This window comes from Leguminivora glycinivorella, chromosome Z (assembly GCF_023078275.1).
Source record: "Leguminivora glycinivorella isolate SPB_JAAS2020 chromosome Z, LegGlyc_1.1, whole genome shotgun sequence".
Classification (NCBI taxonomy): domain Eukaryota; kingdom Metazoa; phylum Arthropoda; class Insecta; order Lepidoptera; family Tortricidae; genus Leguminivora; species Leguminivora glycinivorella.
In genome coordinates, this window is record NC_062998.1 from 53673586 (window position 1) to 53694533 (window position 20948).

At 39.6% G+C, this 20948-nt stretch overlaps 1 protein-coding gene across 2 annotated transcripts in view; it reads right to left on the bottom strand.

The window, feature by feature from the left end:
- LOC125240886 (plexin domain-containing protein 2) overlaps nucleotides 1-20948 on the bottom strand; it is a 61983-nt gene that overhangs the window by 26689 nt on the left and 14346 nt on the right. For both annotated transcript variants that reach the window (XM_048149035.1, XM_048149033.1), the window contains exons 2-3: nucleotides 13663-13848; nucleotides 1357-1482 (exon numbers count right to left, since the gene is read on the bottom strand). In XM_048149035.1, the coding sequence (XP_048004992.1) occupies nucleotides 1357-1482; nucleotides 13663-13848 (312 nt within the window). The remainder of the gene's footprint in view (nucleotides 1-1356; nucleotides 1483-13662; nucleotides 13849-20948) is intronic.

Below are 20948 nucleotides of genomic sequence, written 5' to 3' on the forward strand. Positions count from 1 at the left end.
AAATTAATACCTGTCTCGGAAAACCAGCAAAAGTTGGTCTAAGAAACGTCTTATCACGGTGATTGTATCTCGCCAGAACCATGACTCCTAGGACCAAGGTTCCAAGAATGAAAAGGAAGGAAATGACACAAATCGACCAAAACATTTTGTTGGGTCATGTGCCGAATACCACAGTATAAAACCAGTAACAACACTTCCAACAAATGTACGCCGCGCGGTGCACACAAGCGCGTCGTGTACATACGCAACACATGCAAGCGGATTTGGATAAACGTGGATAAGAATAATATGCATACTGATATTTTTTGTGTTGTCTGAGTGATATAATGTGGTATTATTATATTAATACGAGTACTTATAGTTAATAGTATTAAATAACAACATCTTACTTTCGAACGCAGTAGGTACCTTTAGCGTCGCCGCTGCCGGAGAGTAACTACTGAGTCGTCCTTACACTGTGCGAATACCCTGTGTAGTCACAGTATAATAAAGAGTACTATCGTACAGTATGGCCACTCCCGCTCCCCACTGAAAGTGCCGCCCACCCCCTCTCGGTTACCTCACAGTTACCGCCTGTCAAAAACGCGAATAGTCGGCCTGTCATATTTCACTCATACAAGCATGGTACGCGTTCACCTACACGAGCTTAGACTATGTGCTAGGAACGCGCCTCTTTCATATATTTGATCGCCAGTGTCCGAGTTGTAGTATAGTTGTGGTTTGGCCACTTACTGTCATCGGTCAGTATGGGATCGCTGACTTTGGGTACCGAGGTGTTCCCCTTGTATATCCCGGAGCCGTTGACGCCCAGCAGTGGGATCTGTGGGGTCGTTAGGGCGGTGGTGGCTACAATCGTATGAGATATAGTTCTGTGGTTTGGTCACTTACTGTCATCGGCCAGTATGGGGTCGCTGACTTTGGGTACCGAGGTGTTCCCCTTGTATATCCCGGAGCCGCTGACGCCCAGCAGTGGGATCTGTGGGGTCGTTAGGGCTGTGGTGGCTACAATCGTATGAGATATAGTTCTGTGGTTTGGTCACTTACTGTCATCGGCCAGTATGGGGTCGCTGACTTTGGGTACCGAGGTGTTCCCCTTGTATATCCCGGAGCCGTCCACGCCCAGCAGTGGGATCTGTGGGGTCGTTAGGGCGGTGGTGGCTACAATCGTATGAGATATAGTTCTGTGGTTTGGCCACTTACTGTCATCGGCCAGTATGGGGTCGCTGACTTTGGGTACCGAGGTGTTCCCCTTGTATATCCCGGAGCCGTCCACGCCCAGCAGTGGGATCTGTGGGGTCGTTAGGGCTGTGGTGGCTACAATCGTATGAGATATAGTTCTGTGGTTTGGCCACTTACTGTCATCGGCCAGTATGGGGTCGCTGACTTTGGGTACCGAGGTGTTCCCCTTGTATATCCCGGAGCCGTTGACGCCCAGCAGTGGGATCTGCGTGACGGACACTGGGGTTGTAAGGGCGGTGGTGGCTGGAATCATAGGGAAATATTATTTAGTTGCAATAAATGCCATGTTATTGAACAAAGAGAATTTGAAGTGACTTACTACTCACTAGCTCGGAAACACGTTTTTTATTATTTAACGCCAGAGGGTAAAAACGCATTTTATCCACTAGTGGATTAAGTAATTTTACCTTGAGTATACTTAGTCCAATTTTCTGCTTTAAAATATAGTCTTCGGTTACCGCGATAGTTACTCATGAAATAAAAGTATGGAAACGGATTATGATAAATGCGTTTCTTGCGTTGTACTTTCCTCGATATCAAGAGGGGAAAAGTTTTGTGCTGCACACGGGTGCAAATGTATTTTACTTCTAGTGTGTTGAAAAACTCGCCAAGTTCAGGATTCTATTCTCGAATTCCACACTCAGCGTTAGAATACAACCTTGCACTTGTATAATAAATAACTACATATCGTCACTACTTTTAAAAATACTAGTATCTTCGTCTGTCAATAAAAAGAAAAGTGTAGTAAGTATGTATGGAAAGCATATAGACTTACTGCGTTTTAACTTTGTGGAACAGCGTGAGATACGAGATTTTTTAAAAGTAGTGACGATATTACTCTTTCTATGAATTGATTTGCGTGTCAACATTATTATTATTTGTTTCTCCGTTATAACTGTCGGCCAACTCTCGGGTCTTTCGAGCCCGGCGTGCGTGGGGATATAGATCCAACACAGCGTTCGTAGCGCAGCCTTGAATAGGTAAGTAAGAGAAAGAGATATATCGGCAAAGTTATTCTCGTATTAATTCATATTTTTCTATTTTCATTATATGTATCAGGTAACAGAGCAACTGGTTTCAGGAAATTTGCGTAAGCAGGCTATTATATAAAAATCATTCGCTATGCTATATTGGTCACATTATAATTAAGAATTTGTTTTGTTATATTTGGACATTTTTACACATACCCTGTTACATGCTTTCTTTATTTTAATTTATTATTTATACAAAAAAAACTGTGCAACAAATTATAAACTGAAATAGATATCATACACTAAAGAAAAAGCGATCTAGCCCACTGGTGGCGAAGCCGGGAGTCGAACCCGGGTCTCCAGCTATCGCGGCTGACGTGTTGGATCGCTACACCACCTCGAAAAATATTTAATAAATTGGTCTTTCTTAGTAATGAGAAGAGATGACACTTTGATGACTCCTAGAAAAGAAAAATGGCCGCTTACCTAAATGATATGTAAGATCTCAAGGCCTTGAAATGTCTAATCTATTTGAAATGCAAATGCACGTATTCGCAACGGCTCACGTATATATTATTATAAACAAATACATACACGTATACATGTATATGTACAATTATATTCGCAATGGCACGAGTCAAACTTTAGATATGTAAACAAAACTACAAATACCTTAAACATTATGCAATGCTAATTATATTACTTAATAGACAATAAGCTTAAGTAAAATTATTTTTTTTTCTGATGAAATTAATGTATTCTTATCTTATCTTATTATTTCTGTATCATTTTGTTCCACCGTGCTATTTACTCCCTAAACTACCCTTTTGTGATGTCATTGCAACAAGAATATACAAGTGGTTTTTAAGAACTGTCAAAACGATTTGTACTGTCCATATTTTTCTTCTACTTATGTGGTGTTTTATTTCGTGCACTGCATAAAATATTTTAAGTATAGGAAACTAGCCTATTGTACATTATGTAAGTTCTTATTAATAAATCATTCATTAATTCTATCAATCAATCAATCAATCAATCAATTATTTATTCGTGATAACTACAAAATACACAAGTAAGAAAACAGAAACAGCAAATAAAAGAAATTAAACATATAAGTTACCACGAAATGGTCCCGACTCAGCATAAAATGCTAACCCGAGGGTCAGCGCTGGTCTTCCGTCGGGACCATTTTGTTGGTCACGAACGCAGCTGTACGATTTTGTTGATAATTGGTTGTACTGTACAAAATTTTACTGAACGTATGACAATTTAGTTTCGACATAGGCACGTAAAGTAATACTTTGCGCACTAGTGCGGTAAAATAAAACCATATGTACTGTAAAATGATGTAATTGAGTCAGGGTCACGATCATACGGAGATGTTAAAATTATTTACAAGAACAAAGGTGATTGGATTTTAATTAAAACTGCGTGTTATAGATTGAATAATAATTGATAATAACCTATTGTTATGTAAGTAAACAATAAAATATTCTTTATCGAATACTTCGATTTACATATTTTTCTAATGGGTTCATAAATTCCTTTAAGAGGATACGGTAGCGAAAATGCTAAAATGGAAAGGAGCCCCCCTTTCAACTTGGGAATTTTAGTTAAATATACAAATGTTATTAACTAGATTTATCGAAAAAAAATTGTCCATTAAGAACAACTCAGTCAAAAGATATTTCAAAAAATCTTTAAAATCGAGGTTCCGCTCTCGACTCTTTCCTCCATCAAAACTTAATCAATCGGAACGAAATCTGAGAATCTGAATAACAATGAAATAATCTATGTCGGACCGTTTAGCTTTTTTGGTTAATTGTTACCAATCTTGAGATATCACACCTTTTTTTGCACCACAATGAAAAAGGCCGTTTTTGGAAATTTTTGATTGGCTCTAGAATCTTTAAGAAGCAGAATATCAAAAAAATCAAAACGGTCCGACACAGATAAAAATAATAACAATCTGTGTTAAAAAAATCATTGCTCTATCTTCAAAAACCAGGGAGGAAATAGTCGAGAGCGTTTGTATGGAGAATTGACCCCTACCGTATCGTCTAAATACAATCAATAGTTATGCACAGTCAACCAATTGGAACCCTAGGCCACTGTAGAACTATGTCTCAGTGACGTTATAAATCAGATTGTAAGAAATCTCTTACTGCTTGTCATTTTGACATGGTTGTAGAGTGGCCTAGGGTTCCAATTGGTTGACTGTACCAAAGAGGATTGAGTTAAACTTGCAATTTTATCGATATTTGAAGGGTTAATATAATACGGATAATACCCATGAACTCGACATGTTTGGATTTACCTTTGACTTTTCTAAAAATACAAGATTTTAATTTTAAAGTAATTAAAACAAAAGTTATTACCAAATAACTAGTTTTTGACCTTAAAATTCTTCAACTTTGATGCCAAATACCACAGACACAATGAGCTGAGGAGTTATGAGATACTATTTTGTTTAAAGACGATGCTGTTAATATGATAGGTTTTAGAAACTATCATAACATCAATGGATTCAAATCGAAGGTCATTGGCGCAGGGAACGGCCTTAACTGGCTCAATTAAAGTAGTACCTACCTAAATAAGTAATATACGTATAAGCCTGCGTGCACAAACAATATCTGTTCAAGGCTTCTCGAAACGTCCAAAACACTGGATTCCCACTTGTGCAAACATGCATACATTCACGCGATTTTACCTATAGGTAATGTTCCCACCAAAAGCGAATAAGGTACAGCGGGGCAAATCTCGACTTGGGCAAATGTAACTGGTCCATTTTTTTCATACTTTACAATGTTTGCATTATTAAGTAGCAGGGAGCGTACTTTTCGTGCCGATGACGTCAATTTGACGTCACGCTCCATATAGGGTGATCACAAATTGTTTTATTGTAAATTATTAATCATTAGTCATCAATCATTTTAAGTTATGAATTTCTTTGCATGGTAATGAATGCAAGAAGGATGGTGTGCTTTACGTTAGAGAGAAATTATCTTTTCTACGTATTTATTGTAATGTGTTGTTAATAAATACTATTTAATTAAATTTATGTATAAAAACAAATCAAATAATTTTAATAATGGAACAAATGGATTAGTCACAATTGTCCCCCAGTAGAGATTTGTCCCGCTGTGTCACAGTGTAATAAAGAGTACTATCGTACAGTATGGCCAATACCGCTCCCCGCTGAAAGTGCCGCCCACACACAAAGCTCGTCGCTTACTAGCTTTTAATGGGGCCAGTGCCTTAGGACCAAATCCAAAGGCATTCAGTGTGACAACCGCCTTACACTTGTGAATCGTAAGCGAATAGTGTGTGGTGCATGACGACAATACATTGTTTGTATTAACATGTAATGACCAATAGCAGTCTTTATTGTACAAGCAATAAGTATTAATATGAGTCAGTTAAAAATATAAGCTATACTTTTAATCGGTGCAATTATAATTTAACTGTATAATTAACTAGCTTCTGCCCGCGGCTTCGCTCGCGTTAAAAAGAGATAAAAAGTAGAAGCCTATGTCACTCTCCATCCTTTCAACTATCTTCACTTAAAAAATCACGTCAATTCGTCGCTCCGTTTTGACGTGAAAGACGGACAAACAAACATACACACACTTTCCCATTTATAATATTAGTATGGATAGTTTAAGTAACACCCTCCCTAAAACCTTGGCCGGAAGCCAACCTCAGGGTCATCCCCGAAAATGAGCTTCCCAAGCCAAAAATTGGGATGGTGTTCATTCCTGGGACGCAAGATGTCAAGCAGTCCCTTTCTCTACTCTATGCGCAGAACCAGGGTCTGCACACGGAGTTGTGGAAGATTCTCCACACCAAGGTCGACAAGAGTGGTGTCATGGTCACACTCTCTCTAGACGACGAATCTGTGGAGAACCTTCAAAAAAAGGACCTAAAGGCTAACCTAGGTTTCCGCGAGGTCCAGTTTCGGCTAAAGGGCCACTCCCAGGCCCAACAGTCCGAAACTCAAAACACCCAAACCCCACCACCGCAGCCTGAAATCCCTGCAACACCCATCCCACAAACACCCGCCCGAAAGGTGCCTCCGGGCCCAAAACGGTCGGCTCCGTCCACCTCCACCACCGCCAACCCAACACCGGGACCTTCGGGGCTACAGCGGTTTCTCACCACCAGGGGAGGCAACAGGGGCAACAACCGCCCAAGGGGTAGGGGGAGCAGAGGCGGCCACCAGGGGCACAGCGGTGCCCACCGCCGCGGCAAGTAGGCAAGACGACGCCAGCAGGGGTAGGGGGGTGAAATTCCTCCAGGCCAACCTCCACCACGCCGTAGCGGCCACAGCGGTCGTTGAAAAAGTATTTGGCGAAAATGGCCTGGACATCGCCCTCATACAAGAACCATGGATCAACACCAAACACATGGCATCAGGTCTCAACAGAGCAGGAAAGGTACTAATCTACGAAAAAGGTGTTCGACCAAGAGCCTGCATCGTATTTAACAAAAACATTAACTTCTTGCCTGTTACAGAACTATGCAATGAAGACATATCAGTCGCGTATGTCGATCTCAAAGGGAGAGGAGCACTCAAGGTAATAGTCTGCTCCGCCTACCTTCCCGGAGAGAAGCAAGATCCCACAGAAGAACTGACTAAAGTGCTCGAGTACGCTCAGGCACAAAAGGCGGAACTCATTGTGGGATGTGATGCCAACGCCCACCACACCATCTGGGGGAGCACAGGAATCAACAAAAGAGGTGAGTTACTATCCCAATTTATTTTTACTAATTGTCTGCACTTGTTAAATAATGGCAACACGCCAACCTTTGTAACTAGGGCCAGACAAGAAGTATTAGATATTACCTTCGCTACTGAAAAGGCAGCAAACTGCCTAGCCGATTGGCGCGTCAGCAGCGAAAACTCAATGTCGGATCACAGACATATTTTGTTCAGCGTTAAAGGATCAATAGACACGGTACCACTTATGCGAAGAAATCCAAAAGACACTTCATGGGAAGCCTACAAGGCAGACCTTGAAACAAGTCTAAAGGATGTCCCAAAATATGTCAAAACACCAGACTCTCTCAACATGGCGGTCAACCAAATCTCAAAAGGCATGATTAGGGCCTACGAACTAAACTGCCCGGTGAAGGAGTCAACCTGCAACAGGAAAACGACGTGGTGGAACAAAAAACTAGAAAACCTCCGTAGATCTACACGTCGCATATTCAATCACTCGACCACGCCAGAGGAATGGAAAAGGTATGGTAAAGCTCTGACTGAATATAACAAACAAATCAGGAAAGCAAAAAGGAAGTCCTGGAGGAAATTCTGTGAGGAGATCGCCCAAACTCATAAAGGAGCGAGAATCCACAAGATACTCTCCAAGGCACCAACAAACTATCTCGGTCTTCTTAGGAAACCAGATGGCACATTTACGAACACAAAGGAGGAAACCTTAGAAGTACTAAGAACCACACACTTCCCCGGTTCGTATACAACCAGTAACAAGCTATTATGCGCCCAAAGGAATATTCAAATACACAGGGCACGAAATATAGACTGGAATTTGGCAACTAACATTTTTAGACCAAACAAAATTAAATGGGCACTTAGAAAGTTCCAGCCATTTAAGTCAGCAGGAATGGATGGAGTGTTCCCAGCGCTACTGCAGCACGGACAAGAACTCCTCCTCCCGCATCTGGCCAGAATATTCAGAGCAAGTTTTGCAATGGGAATAATACCAGATCAATGGACTAAGGTCAAGGTACTTTTTATACCAAAAGCAGGGAAAAAGGACTACTCACAGCCCAAATCCTTCAGACCGATCAGTCTAACATCGTTCCTACTTAAAACGATGGAAAGAATCATTGATCAGCACATTAGGACGGCATACCTGGCGGATAGACCGCTGAGTGTTAACCAACATGCTTACCAAAAGGGAAAATCCACGGAGACTGCCCTACTCGACCTGGTAGACAAGGTGCAGTCAACCCTAGAGGACAAGCAAACCGCTCTATGTGCGTTCCTTGATGTAGAAGGTGCTTTCGACAACACGCCCACAGAAACCATACTTAATGGTATGAAATCAAAGGGTGTAGACGAAACCACCACCAGATGGGTTCACAGCATGCTCTCAAACAGGGTAGCAACTCTGACGTTAAACCCGGTAGAGCATGAGTTTCATACCACTAAAGGGTGCCCGCAAGGAGGCGTCTTGTCTCCGTTACTATGGACCCTAGCAGTGGACCAACTTCTTGCAATACTGTCAGGCCAACATTATGACACACAAGGATACGCCGACGACCTTGTGATAATTATAAAAGGCCCCTGTCTATCTACATTATCAAATCTAATGCAAGGAGCTCTTAACACAATAATCAAATGGTGTAAAGAAAATGATTTGTCCATTAATCCGAGCAAGACAGTAATCGTTCCATTTACAAGGAAACGGGACCTCGGAAAACTAAAAGAACCAAAACTGAATGGACAAATAATACCATTCTCGGTCGAGGTCAAGTATCTAGGGGTCACTTTCGACCAAAAGCTGACTTGGAACCCTCACCTGAGAAACATCACTCAAAAAGCAAAGATGGCCCTGTGGTCATGCTGTCGAATGGCAGGAGCAAGATGGGGCTTAAGACCCAACATTGCTATGTGGTTATATACAGCGGTAGTGAGGCCCATAATCACCTACGCCTCCGCAGTATGGTGGGACAAAACCAACCAAACGACAGCAATACAAGCTTTAAACAGCCTGCAACGCACTGCTTGCATTACAGCAACAGGTGCCTTCTCCTCGACACCGGGGCGGCCCTCGATGCACTGCTTGACATTTTACCACTCCCCTGCAAGTGCAAAAGGAGTCCAAGCAGTGTGTCTACAGGATATGCACTCTAAATAGGCCAAAATGGCGCTCCCAAGCACTAGCCAAACTCAAGGCCTGGGTATTTGCAAATAAAACACTTAGCATGCCCACCGATGACACATACACAGAGTGCAACTTTACCAAACTGTACACGGTGGAAATACCTCCTCGAGACAAATGGACTAACGACCAAATGTACGTCGAAGAGGGAAGCCACATATGGTACACGGATGGTTCCAAAAAAGAAAATGATGTAGGATGTGGGATCTATGGTGAGAGACCCAAGCTCAGGGCCAGCGTCAGCATGGGCAGACAGGCCTCAATCTTCCAGGCAGAAGTCTTCGCCATTAACAGATGCGTGGAGATTAACCTGGATAGAAACCTAAGACACCAACATATCTACATCAACTCAGACAGCCAAGCTGCTCTGCTGGCACTAGATTCTCTAGAGTCCAACTCAAAGCTAGTCCAGAACTGTAAAACAAACCTAAACGCACTGGCCAACTCCAACAAAGTCACACTTAGATGGGTACCAGGGCACTCCGACATTACCGGAAACGACGAAGCAGACGAACTTGCTAGAAAGGGCGCAGACACACCCCTGATCGGCCCCGAACCGTTTTGTGGAATCACAAAACGAGAAGCATATTCTCTGCTAAATAACCTGGAAAAAAGAAGGGCAATCGATGGGTGGAAGTTCGTGAGAGGACAAGAACACTCGAAAGCCCTAATAAAACCGTTCAACAGCAGATATGCTAAAGAGCTCATAGGGCTCAAAAGACACAAAATCTGCGCGGTATCCAGAATATTGACTGGACACTGCAAGCTGAACAAACACATGTTCCAATTGGGGTTGAAACAAGAGGCGACATGCAGGTTCTGCCAGGAAACGGAGGAGACTGCAATGCACATCCTTTGTTCCTGCGGTCCACTAATGTCAAAGAGAAGTATCTACTTAGGGCGGCAGGTACTGCAACCCTATGAGGTACAAGACCTTACAGCCCAAAGAATCTGGAATTTCCTGGATTCAACGGGCATAAGTAAGGATATATAACCACAAAGGGCCGTCACAATAGATCTCTCTTGGTCGACGTGACACACAAAGGCCCACTATAACAAACAATAATAATAATGGATAGTTTCAATCGGTACAATTATAATTTTACTGTAATTATTAATTTAACTCCATGTAGGTATTATTTTATTTTATTGCTAAGTGCCATTCCAAAAGTTTCGGGTAAATTCGTGGTACACAAGATCAAAGGTGCAAATAAAAGAGACACGGCGATGTTTATAGATACTCGCCCAGCGGTGGGCTATCAATATCGCCGTGTCTCTTTTATTTGCACGGGAGTGCTTATCTTTTGTTCGTTTTTATAGTCGATAGCTCATAGCTTACTAGATCGCAGTGGGACCAGTGCCTAACTCCGTATTATACATATAAATAAATTAATACCGATTCGTCCTTACACGCGCCGAAGGGGTGCGTATCGATCGATATAACTTTTTTTGATATATTTTTAGTCGTTATAACGATCATTTGATATAATTATTGAATCATATAACAACAAATAATATACTAACAAATTGTATAATTCTTATTTAATATAATGATCATTTTTTCGAATAACATTTATTATAACATACTTTGAGTATAATGCTTATTTCCGATAATAAATAAATTGTATAACACAAAGAATAAAAAAAAATTGTACAGTAAATTAGATCCATGATTTACCAGAAAAGTAGATTAGGTTAGAACTGTGACCCCTACACACAACGCGCTGCTACCAGAAAAATAGGTTAGGTTAGGTTAGAACTGTAACCCTTAAACAATTTAAACATATGTACTGCTATCAGTAAAGTAGGTTAGGTTAGGTTAGAACTGTGATCCCTTCAAAAAAGAATAAAATTAATTCATGAAATGTTTTATACTGTTTGCTAGTTATTTTATATTATACTAGTCGTATATCAATAGGTAGTTATACCATATAACGGTTGTTATAAATAAGTGTTATACGAAATAATGATTATACAAAATAAAAGTAGATATTTTGTGGTTATACCAAATGTTAATTATGTCAAATGAGTGATTATATCCTTTAAATATATACCAAATGTTGTTATATCAAATGTTACTATACCAAAAAAAGTTATACCAATCATTACACACCCGCGCCGAAGTATGGAAAAGCCAGCGCAGTGTACATTTATTTTTGAATTATGAAAGTAAGCATATTTTGCGATAAACAAATCAAGAATCTTGTCACTAAAAAAGGCGTGAAGTTAAAATTGTCTATGGACTATAAACCCTTACCGCAAAATTTTCAGCATTCTTACAATAGTTATAGCGTGTCGATGATTCCGCCATCGCCAATGTTTAGGAAGGCACGAGATTTATGAAGACAATAGGCTAGTTTCCTATACTTAAAATATTTTATGCAGTGCACGAAATAAAGAACCACGAACCAAGAACCAGAAATTAGAAGTAAAATATGGACCGTAGTTATGTTTAAACATAATTAATTTCTATTTAATAAGTCAAAGAAAAATACATAAAGTAAATGTCACTTTTTTAGGGTTCCGTAGTCAACTAGGAACCCTTATAGTTTCGCCATGTCTGTCTGTCCGTCCGTCCGTCCGTCCGTCCGTCCGTCCGTCCGTCCGCGGATAATCTCAGTAACCGTTAGCACTAGAAAGCTGAAATTTGGTACCAATATGTATATCAATGACGCCAACAAAGTGCAAAAATAAAAAATGGAAAAAAATGTTTTATTAGGGTACCCCCCCTACATGTAAAGTGGGGGCTGATATTTTTTTTCATTCCAACCCCAACGTGTGATATATTGTTGGATAGGTATTTAAAAATGAATAAGGGTTTACTAAGATCGTTTTTTGATAATATTCATATTTTCGGAAATAATCGCTCCTAAAGGAAAAAAAAGTGCGTCCCCCCCCCTCTAACTTTTGAACCATATATTTAAAAAATATGAAAAATATCACAATAGTAGAACTTTATAAAGACTTTCTAGGAAAATTGTTTTGAACTTGATAGGTTTAGTAGTTTTTGAGAAAAATAAGGAAAACTACGGAACCCTACACTGAGCGTGGCCCGACACGCTCTTGGCCGGTTTTTTATTATTATTATAAATGGGCTTACTCTTGACCACAGACTAGCCAAAGGCAAAGACGTGGCCTACGATGGAGTGAGCTCGCCCAGAAGATGCCTGTTCACTCTTGATTTGAAGGTTGCCGGGTTATACTTATGAGCTCGGAAATATAGCCGCCGGCAAGGAATTCCACTCCTTGGCAGTGCGCATAAGACAAGAAGAAGCAAAGCGCTTCGTGCGGATTCGTGGAATATCCACCAAGTAAGGATGGAGACCGGCCGTGCGTCTAAGAGTCCGATGGTAGAATGGGGACGGTGGAATAAGCTCGTGTAGCTCTTGAGCACACTCCCCGAAGTGCAACCTGTAAAACACCTCCACTCCAAACACTCCTCAGTATTTCATAGTAAATCGTTTTGGACAGTTCTCAAAAAGAAGCTGATTTGACTAGTAGGAAACTAGCCTATTTAGAGACAACATTTGCTTGACTGTCTCTAGTTAACCATTTATTATTTGATTGTATTCATACTGAATGAATGTGCCATTTTCGGGTGCCGTAGGTTATCAACACAGATAACCTGTTGTCTACAAATATACTTGCATTTATAAATCGTAGCGCCGTCTTCGAGCAAAAGGTAAAATATGTACTATTTTCACGGTCACCTATTTGAAATGAGTTTTTTTACAAGCTTTTATTCAACTTGCCCTGTAAGTATGTTAGTGTGCGTCAAAACGTAGAAGCTAAATTTCACCCACTTCCCGGTTTCCGATTGAGCATGAAATTTTGCACACATGTAAATCACGCTGCAATGCAATATTATGGTATCATGGAGCTAATCTGATGATGGAGCAGAAAGGTGGTTACAGGAACTCTGTCATGAAACGTCGTATCCATCGAGTAAAGGGTTTTTAGAAACGTCTCCGACAGCAGTAGAAGACTGTTGAAAGAAAGGTACAGTCGGCGATAAAAGCTTGTGAAAAAAATGAAATTTTTGCAAAAAACTTATTATTTTCCCCTACGAGGAGTTTGTAAAAGTTTTGGCCCTGCACCCATACTGTTTTTAAATGTATTTTACAAAAAAAAAACTGTGACAATATTTTATCAAAACTAAATTTGTGTACTGTTTTATAGGTAATTCGTATTTATTGTGTTTTTTCAACACTAATATATATGCTCTTACATAAATATTATGCCCAATTCAATGTGAGGAAGTTGTTCTAATTTAGCTTCCAAGATTTGACCCAAATATCTAAAATACACTCAGCAGGAGCGTGCTTAACACATTCGCATTTTCCCTGTAAACATCTATGTTATTTTATTTAAAACTTATTATATTTTTTCTGTTATACCTTTTTTGTAGAAAACTGCTTAAGCAACATCAATTCGTCATCAGGATCCATCAGCCTGAACAAACACCACTTTACTATGCATAGTACAATTCTGGTAAAAGCACAGACTCACTTAATAAAAAAAAAAAAAAAAAAAAAACTTACAAGTCTGCGCAGTAAGATTAGTGGTCCTATTGGTGTCCTCGAGCGTGGCGTTAGTTGGCGTCGGCGCGGCGGCCTTCGGCGCGGTCGGCGTTGGCTCCGGGACGGCGGGCGGGATCGGCGCGTCCCGCTTGTGACGGTACGGCACGAAGTCGATGCCGGCTTCGTGGGTGCTGTACTCCCATGTCGCTGAAAAGAGATTGTAAGATGTACAGTTACCTGCAATAATATGTTTTTCTACTCCCGAACTGTTATTCGTCATTTACAGGGTCGAGCCTAGATCGTTAAAACCCTGCATAAAAGATGCCCGCCCCCGCCCGGCGTCCCGCGCACCCGCGCATACGATATAGATCTTAAAGTATTGTTAGGTAGCCTGTAAGGGATATAGCGTGGGTGCGCGGGGCGCCGGGGGTTGCGGCGGCGCGGGGGAGTGCGAGCGACAGGGTGAGTGCAGGATCATTACAGAGGACGAGTCAAAACAAAATACAGGGAACAGTGCGAATTTCACGAAACTTATTCTAGAAAACTATTAAAAAGTAAGTGCATGGTCGTAGAAAAAGTATTGTATGCAACGGTGTTTAACTGAGTCAAAAAATACTCGTGGCGTTTTAATAACAATTTTGTTACCCACGCCACTCGTCTTTTTTGACCTCCTTTAAACGCCTGTTGCATAAAATACTATTTTAAGTTCGAAGGACGCAAATATATGTGAGACGCTCTTGTAGCTCTGCAAATAGATTGGCTTAGATATTCTTGCAGTCTTTGTTTTTAACCCCCGACGCAAAAACGACGTTGTGGGGTGTTATAAGTTTGACGTGTCTGTCTGTCAGTTTACGTGTGTGTCTGTCTGTGGCATTGTAGCTCCCGGACGGTTGAACCCATTTATATTTAGTTTTTTTTTTGTTTGAAAGCTGAATTAGTCGGGAGTGTTCTTAGCCACGTTTCATGTAAATCGGTCCACTATGTCGCGGTCGGGGGTTTTCCAAAATTTTAATTTTGTGGATAGATTAAGTATGTGTAATTTAATTAATTATTGTAAATTATATTACTTATTGACTGTAAACTAATGTAGTCTGCATAGATTCGTAAAGGCCGTTATACAATATTAGGGCTCATTTATGCGAGAACTCATTCGAGATTCATTAGGTACACTGCCGTATTTCGTTGGTGTCTTATTTTTAGGATTTCAGCGACCAATCTGCCGACGTATTATGATTCCAATTTTATCATTTATCCACGTGGATAAAGCATCCGTCACGCTTTGGCAAGTATGTCAGTGTGAGAGTGACAGTTGTCTCATCCACGTGGACAAGTGATAAAATTGGAAGCATGATACGCCGGCTGGAGTAGTGGGTAGTGACATTAGTGACTCTGCCTGTGAAGCCGACGGGGGTATGATATAATTTACATATTGTCGTTGTTTGTATAAGTACCTTCATATTAATTTACAATACTTCAGAAAGTGTTACACAATCCCTACTTCGCGGCAACAATTGTACTCCGCGCTCGAACAAAACAGATTCCAATATAGCGTCCTAACCTGGGGACATACGACAGTAACATGGGTATTTTTTGCGCGATTAATACTCAGAATCGCGAGCTCTTTCGACCCTGATAGGAGAAAAAATGTCCCAAGATTTCCATACATATTTTCGAAACTTCTATTCCGTTACCGCCATACAAAATGTATGAAAAAATGGTAACGGAAAGGGAAAAAAACCCTTGGGACACTTTTTTATCCTATTAGAATTGAAAGAGCTCGCGATTCTGAGTGGAAACAACATCTCAAAAACTATAAGAGATACTTTGATCAAACCAAAAATCGTTGAAAGAGTTAATTAGCATGCATCACCTCTATTTTTTTTAGAATTTTATACCCCGTAGTTATAAAAATAGAGGGGGGGGACAAAAAGAGCTTTCCAAATAAAAAAAAACTTTATATCATTTTAAAAGAGGGATGGACAACTTTGAAAAAAATGGCCAAAATATTACTTATATAGGTGACGTTTAACAGTCTGAGTTTTTTGCGGGACAAAATTATTACTAATATAATTACTATAAGACGATTCCATGGTTTACTGGGCATAGTTTTGTTTATATGTAAAAATATTTGACCACAAATTACATTACAGCGGAACCACAACTCGGACACTGGCGATCAAATATATTGAAAGAGGTGCATTCCTAGCACACAGTCTTAGCTCGTGTAGGTGAACGCAAACTATGCTTGTATGAGTGAAATACGACAGGTCGACTGTTCGTGTTTTTGACAGGCTGTAACTGTGAGGTAACTGAGAGGGGGTGGGCGGCACTTTCAGCGAGGAGCGGGAGTGGCCATACTGTACGATAGTACTCATTATTATACTGTGACTATAGTACACTGAGAGAAATTTGCATTGTGAATTTAACAAGTTCGACTTGTTGCGGTTTATCCGTTTGAATCAGCCAAACGTATGTTAAAAACAATATGTGTCAGGTTGTTTTTGTAAAATCGACTTGTTGATTCAAATATATTGCCGATTCAAATGACAAGTAGCTTGTTGTTTGAACCAAAGAGCACGTAGGCTCTATTTTAACCAAAAAACTTGTTGAACGAACATGAAAACTGGTTGTATTTTCTCTCAGATCTTGCAAATTTGTCAAATTACACCCAGAACTTTTTACAAAATTAAAGAATACATGTAGGTTTAACACCAGATATCCTGACAGACTTGTACGCACAGTGAAATACAATACGAAATTATGTAACCAAAATTCTTACCTTATGTCCATAAAATTATACAATAAACTACCTAGCAAGTCTAGCAACTTAAAAGAGCTGCCAGTACCAATGTTTTTCAGGAAACTCCAAGACTGGTTAGTTCGAAACTGCTTCTACTCATTAAACGAGTATCTTAACTCGTAAATCTTTATGCAAATAAATTCTCAGAATGCAATGCGCAAAAAAATCAATGATATTTAATGGACTGAATGATAAATTATATTTTTCTAATTTTATGATGAATATATGATATTGTATATAAATGTAAATAGACTTAGTTTTAGCAGGGCGGCCAGAATGCCGATCGGATCAGGAATTCGAGTATATTAGGGGAAGTTTGAACGCACGTTGCGCCTTAACGGTTACTTTACGATGAGGAGTTTTTTTAAGGTTGGCGATGTCCGCGTGTGGAATGTAATAATGAGGGAAATGAGATGTCATATAGGCAAATACCATGACATGTTTACAGATGAATTGTTAAGATGGATGGAGAGGGCTTGGATAAACTTAAACAACGATGGATAAATTGTGTGAAATTTAGGACATGAGAAAGAAAGATGAATATAATGTTGAGATGATCGAAAGATAGGGGAAATGGAAGAGAAACCCTATCGCCGGGCGACCCCACATAACGTGGGATAAGGGTTAGGTAGGAAGAAAAGGCGATATGATATTGTATATAAATGTAAATATTACTTAGTTTTTTTTAGCTTTATTTTTGCATGCCGATGGTGTTGGCGAGATAAATATGCTGTACCTTTTTATGTAATGACTGCAACATCTGATTGTAACCATGTCTCTAGCGAAATAAAATATTTCATTTCATTTCATTTCCTGTGTAAGAATGCATTTTGGTGTCTATCTGGGGCCTATTTCTCGAAGCTACAAGTTACAATTTACAAGTGGTTGTCAATATCTAATATGACAAGTTGGAAAGAGACTTCCGCTTGTAACTTTCAGTTTGGAGAAATGGGCCCCTGGTTCTCTTTTATATTTTATTTTGGCCGCCGATAGAAAAAGTTTGCCCTCCGGTTTTGCCGTTTAATCCATACCACAAATGAAGTTTATATGTACATAAATATTTTTTCCCCTCACTAGCTCGGAAACACGTGTTTTGGCCTTTAATACCAGCGGGTAAAAACGCATTTTATCCACTAGTGGGTAAAGTAATTTGACTTTGAATAAAGTCAAAATAACTGCTTTAAAATTGATAAAAGTAGATAAATCTAGTAATAATGATGATTTACCAAATGTAGAACTACTGGAAGCAGTGATAAACGCATTTTTGCGTTGTAGTTTCCTCGCTATAGTGAGGGGAAAAGTTTTGTGTTACACTTGGGTGCAAATGTATTTTACTTCTCGTGTGATAAAAAACTCGCAAGTTCAGGATTATATTCTCGTTCAACTATAGAATCCTTTCACTTGCTCGTTTTTCAATTCCACACTCGGCGTTAAAATACAACTTTGCCCCCTTGTATAACAAATAACTATTGTCCCGACTTGTTCATCAAAACTTCGATGAAATATAAATAACATTTTTGCCTGTCAATGTCATAATATATGTATTTAGTATGCAAATGTCTGGAGTGTTTCCTGCAAACCTTGCGATAAAACTTGATAATACTGCTAAGCGCTAAAACAGTAAAACAATATTTACTCTAGGTCTTAACCCACATTTGTTCTTTAAATTACAAAACTAATTAATTACCCTCGAGTACTAACAATTAGACCGTTTTCACGTTACCCGATCCGATATCGGATGTAGGAAGGATTTCAAAGGAAAAAATCAAAGATTGCGCCTGTAATGTATGGGATATCGGTCCTACATCCGATATCGGATCGGATAATGTGAAAACGCCCTTAATGTAAGTACGAGTTTAAAAATTTAGAAGCGTGATTAATAGTTATTTATGTTACTGGTGCATAATTAGAAACAGATAATAAGTAGCTTAAAACCAGCGCCATTGGCATATCGTCAGTACTTTTTAAAAAAATCTATCTTCGTCTGTCAATGAAAAGAAAATTGTAGTAAGGGATCATCCACATATTACGTCACACCAAATTTCAGGTTTTTGGACCCCTCCCCCCCTCCTATGTCACGCTTTTTTGTATCCCTTTAAAGGGATTGTCAATTTAGTATGACCCCCCCCCTCCCCCTTACACTGTGACGTAATATATGGATGACGCCCAAGTACGAGTATGTATGGAATGCATATAGACTTACTGCGTTTTAACTTTGAGGAGCAGCGTGAGATACGAGATTTTTTCAAAGTAGTGACGATATGCTGAGCGGCATCTTATCTCCACATAAAAAATCACTTCGATTCATCGCTCCCTCGCTCCGGTTTACCGTGAAAGATGGACAAACAAACAGACACATACACTCCCATTTATAATTTTAGTATAGTAAGTATAGTATATTAGTATGGATTATATAATATATCTCTATGTTGATTATATTCCACTGTTTTGATATCATTGTGATGTGAGTGAGTTTATAGTCGGCCTTGTTAGCAGACTGTCTGTTATATCGATCGTTCGTTTATCAATTTGACGAACTCTTGTATATGTAGTCTAAGAGCTAGACTTCGAAAACGCTACAGTTATTACGCGTTTTCAATACCGATGTAGAAGATGCGAAGCGAGAATGTGTTCACTAACACATTTTCTGTCATTGTCTAATTGTCTATCTCTTCGTAGGGAAACGCTTCGAACAAAAAACATTTACTCGTTTAACTTGCTGAGCAAACATAACCTTAAAGTCATGTATTCTTTGATCCTCAGTACTTCATGTTTAAAATCTTAAGCGTGCTTCTACAGCACCGTGGATATTAACCCTTATTCACGCCGCACCAATCTACGTTTTCCCAAAAATCCAAATATATTCTGATTACACGCCCTCCTTGCTTTATCCCGGCATTTGCCACGACTCAGACCCAGGGGTCCGCTTTGACAACTAATCCCAAGATTTGGCGCAGGCCGTTTTTACGGGTCACTATCAAATTTACCTTATCGCTAAAAGACTATATAGCTGACATGTCTGGATTGTGTTATGTCTTTGTGGCTACGTAGACATGAATGCTAAATGCGTCTTTAGCAAAACGTCTGGATCTTAAAACGTAACAATTTAAAATGATCTAACTGCAAAACATCTTCATCTTCGAATGTCTGTATTACAAAACAGACATGAACGCTAAACAGTCGAGGAGCAAAAAGTCTGGATTGTTTAATGTTTTTATTGCTAAAAAGAATAAACGCCAAACGACCCGTTAGCAAAACGTCTGGTTTTAAAATGCTTAAGTGCCTTGAGAATTCAAACCTTCTCGCACTGTTAATAAGAACTGTTACATATTTATTATAAACCATGACGTCCATGACACATTATATTTCCGGACGTTTTGCTACTGTATCGTTCTGTGTTGACGTCAATTAACTAACTTCACTTTTGACTTTTTAGATATGCTAATCATACGGACTATGTATATTTCCAGACGTTTGGCTACTCATTCATTCTAAGTCTTAGCCATCCAGTTAAATTAACTTTTTGCTGATTGAGTATTCTACTTTCAAGTCATCCCAGCTGAATTGACTTTATGCTGACTGTATATTTACATTTTCTGACATCTAGCCGAAATAGTCGTTTAGCGATAAGATAAACTTGATAGTGACCCGTTTTTACGAAAGCGACTGCCATCTTACCTTCCAACCCGAAGGGTAACTAGAGCTTATTGGGATTAGTCCGGTTTCCTCACGATGTTTTCCTTCACCGAAAAGCGACTGGCAAATATCAAATGACATTTTGCACATAAGTAACCCGCGACCTACGGATTGAAAGTCGCATGCTCTTACCGCTAGGTTTGTTTTGGCTCTGGTTTACGCAGCTTGCATATCAAGTCAAAAAGCCCTGAAATGGCAAACTCTTTTTCGGGCCTAGCTCTGGGCCTAAATGGCGCCGTTCTCACAATTACCAAGAAACCCACTTAATAGAAGATAATAGAATGTAATTACAAGTGCGAGGGGAAATTGTACATTTATTTTCCTTGCAATGGGACCTTGGTACCGCCATCAAATGCACGGTGAAACAAAAAGGGCCAGCCGGGCCATTTTTTCCAAAGTTTTTTAGGATTTGGAAATTTTTATGTGGTGGTGTGGTACTTAGAATCGCGAGCTCTTTCAATCCTAATAGGAGAAAAATAGTGTCCCAAGGTTTTTTCCCCTTCCGTACCATTTTTTCATACATTTCGTATGGCGGTAACGGGATGGAAGGTTTGAAAAAAGTATGGAAGTCTTAGGACATTTGTTTTTCTCCTATCAGGATCGAAAGACTTCGCGATTCTGAGTATGAGTCGCGTAAAAAATACCCATGTTACAAAAAAAGTGTGGTGGACAAACTTGAAAAAAAAAATATCGACTTTTAAAGTCATAGTCAGAGATCGGATTTTTGTGCGTCATCTCATACTAAAAGTCATTAAAATGACATAAGTCACTAAGAATGTCGCAAATCGGTCCGATCTTTGGTCATAATGAA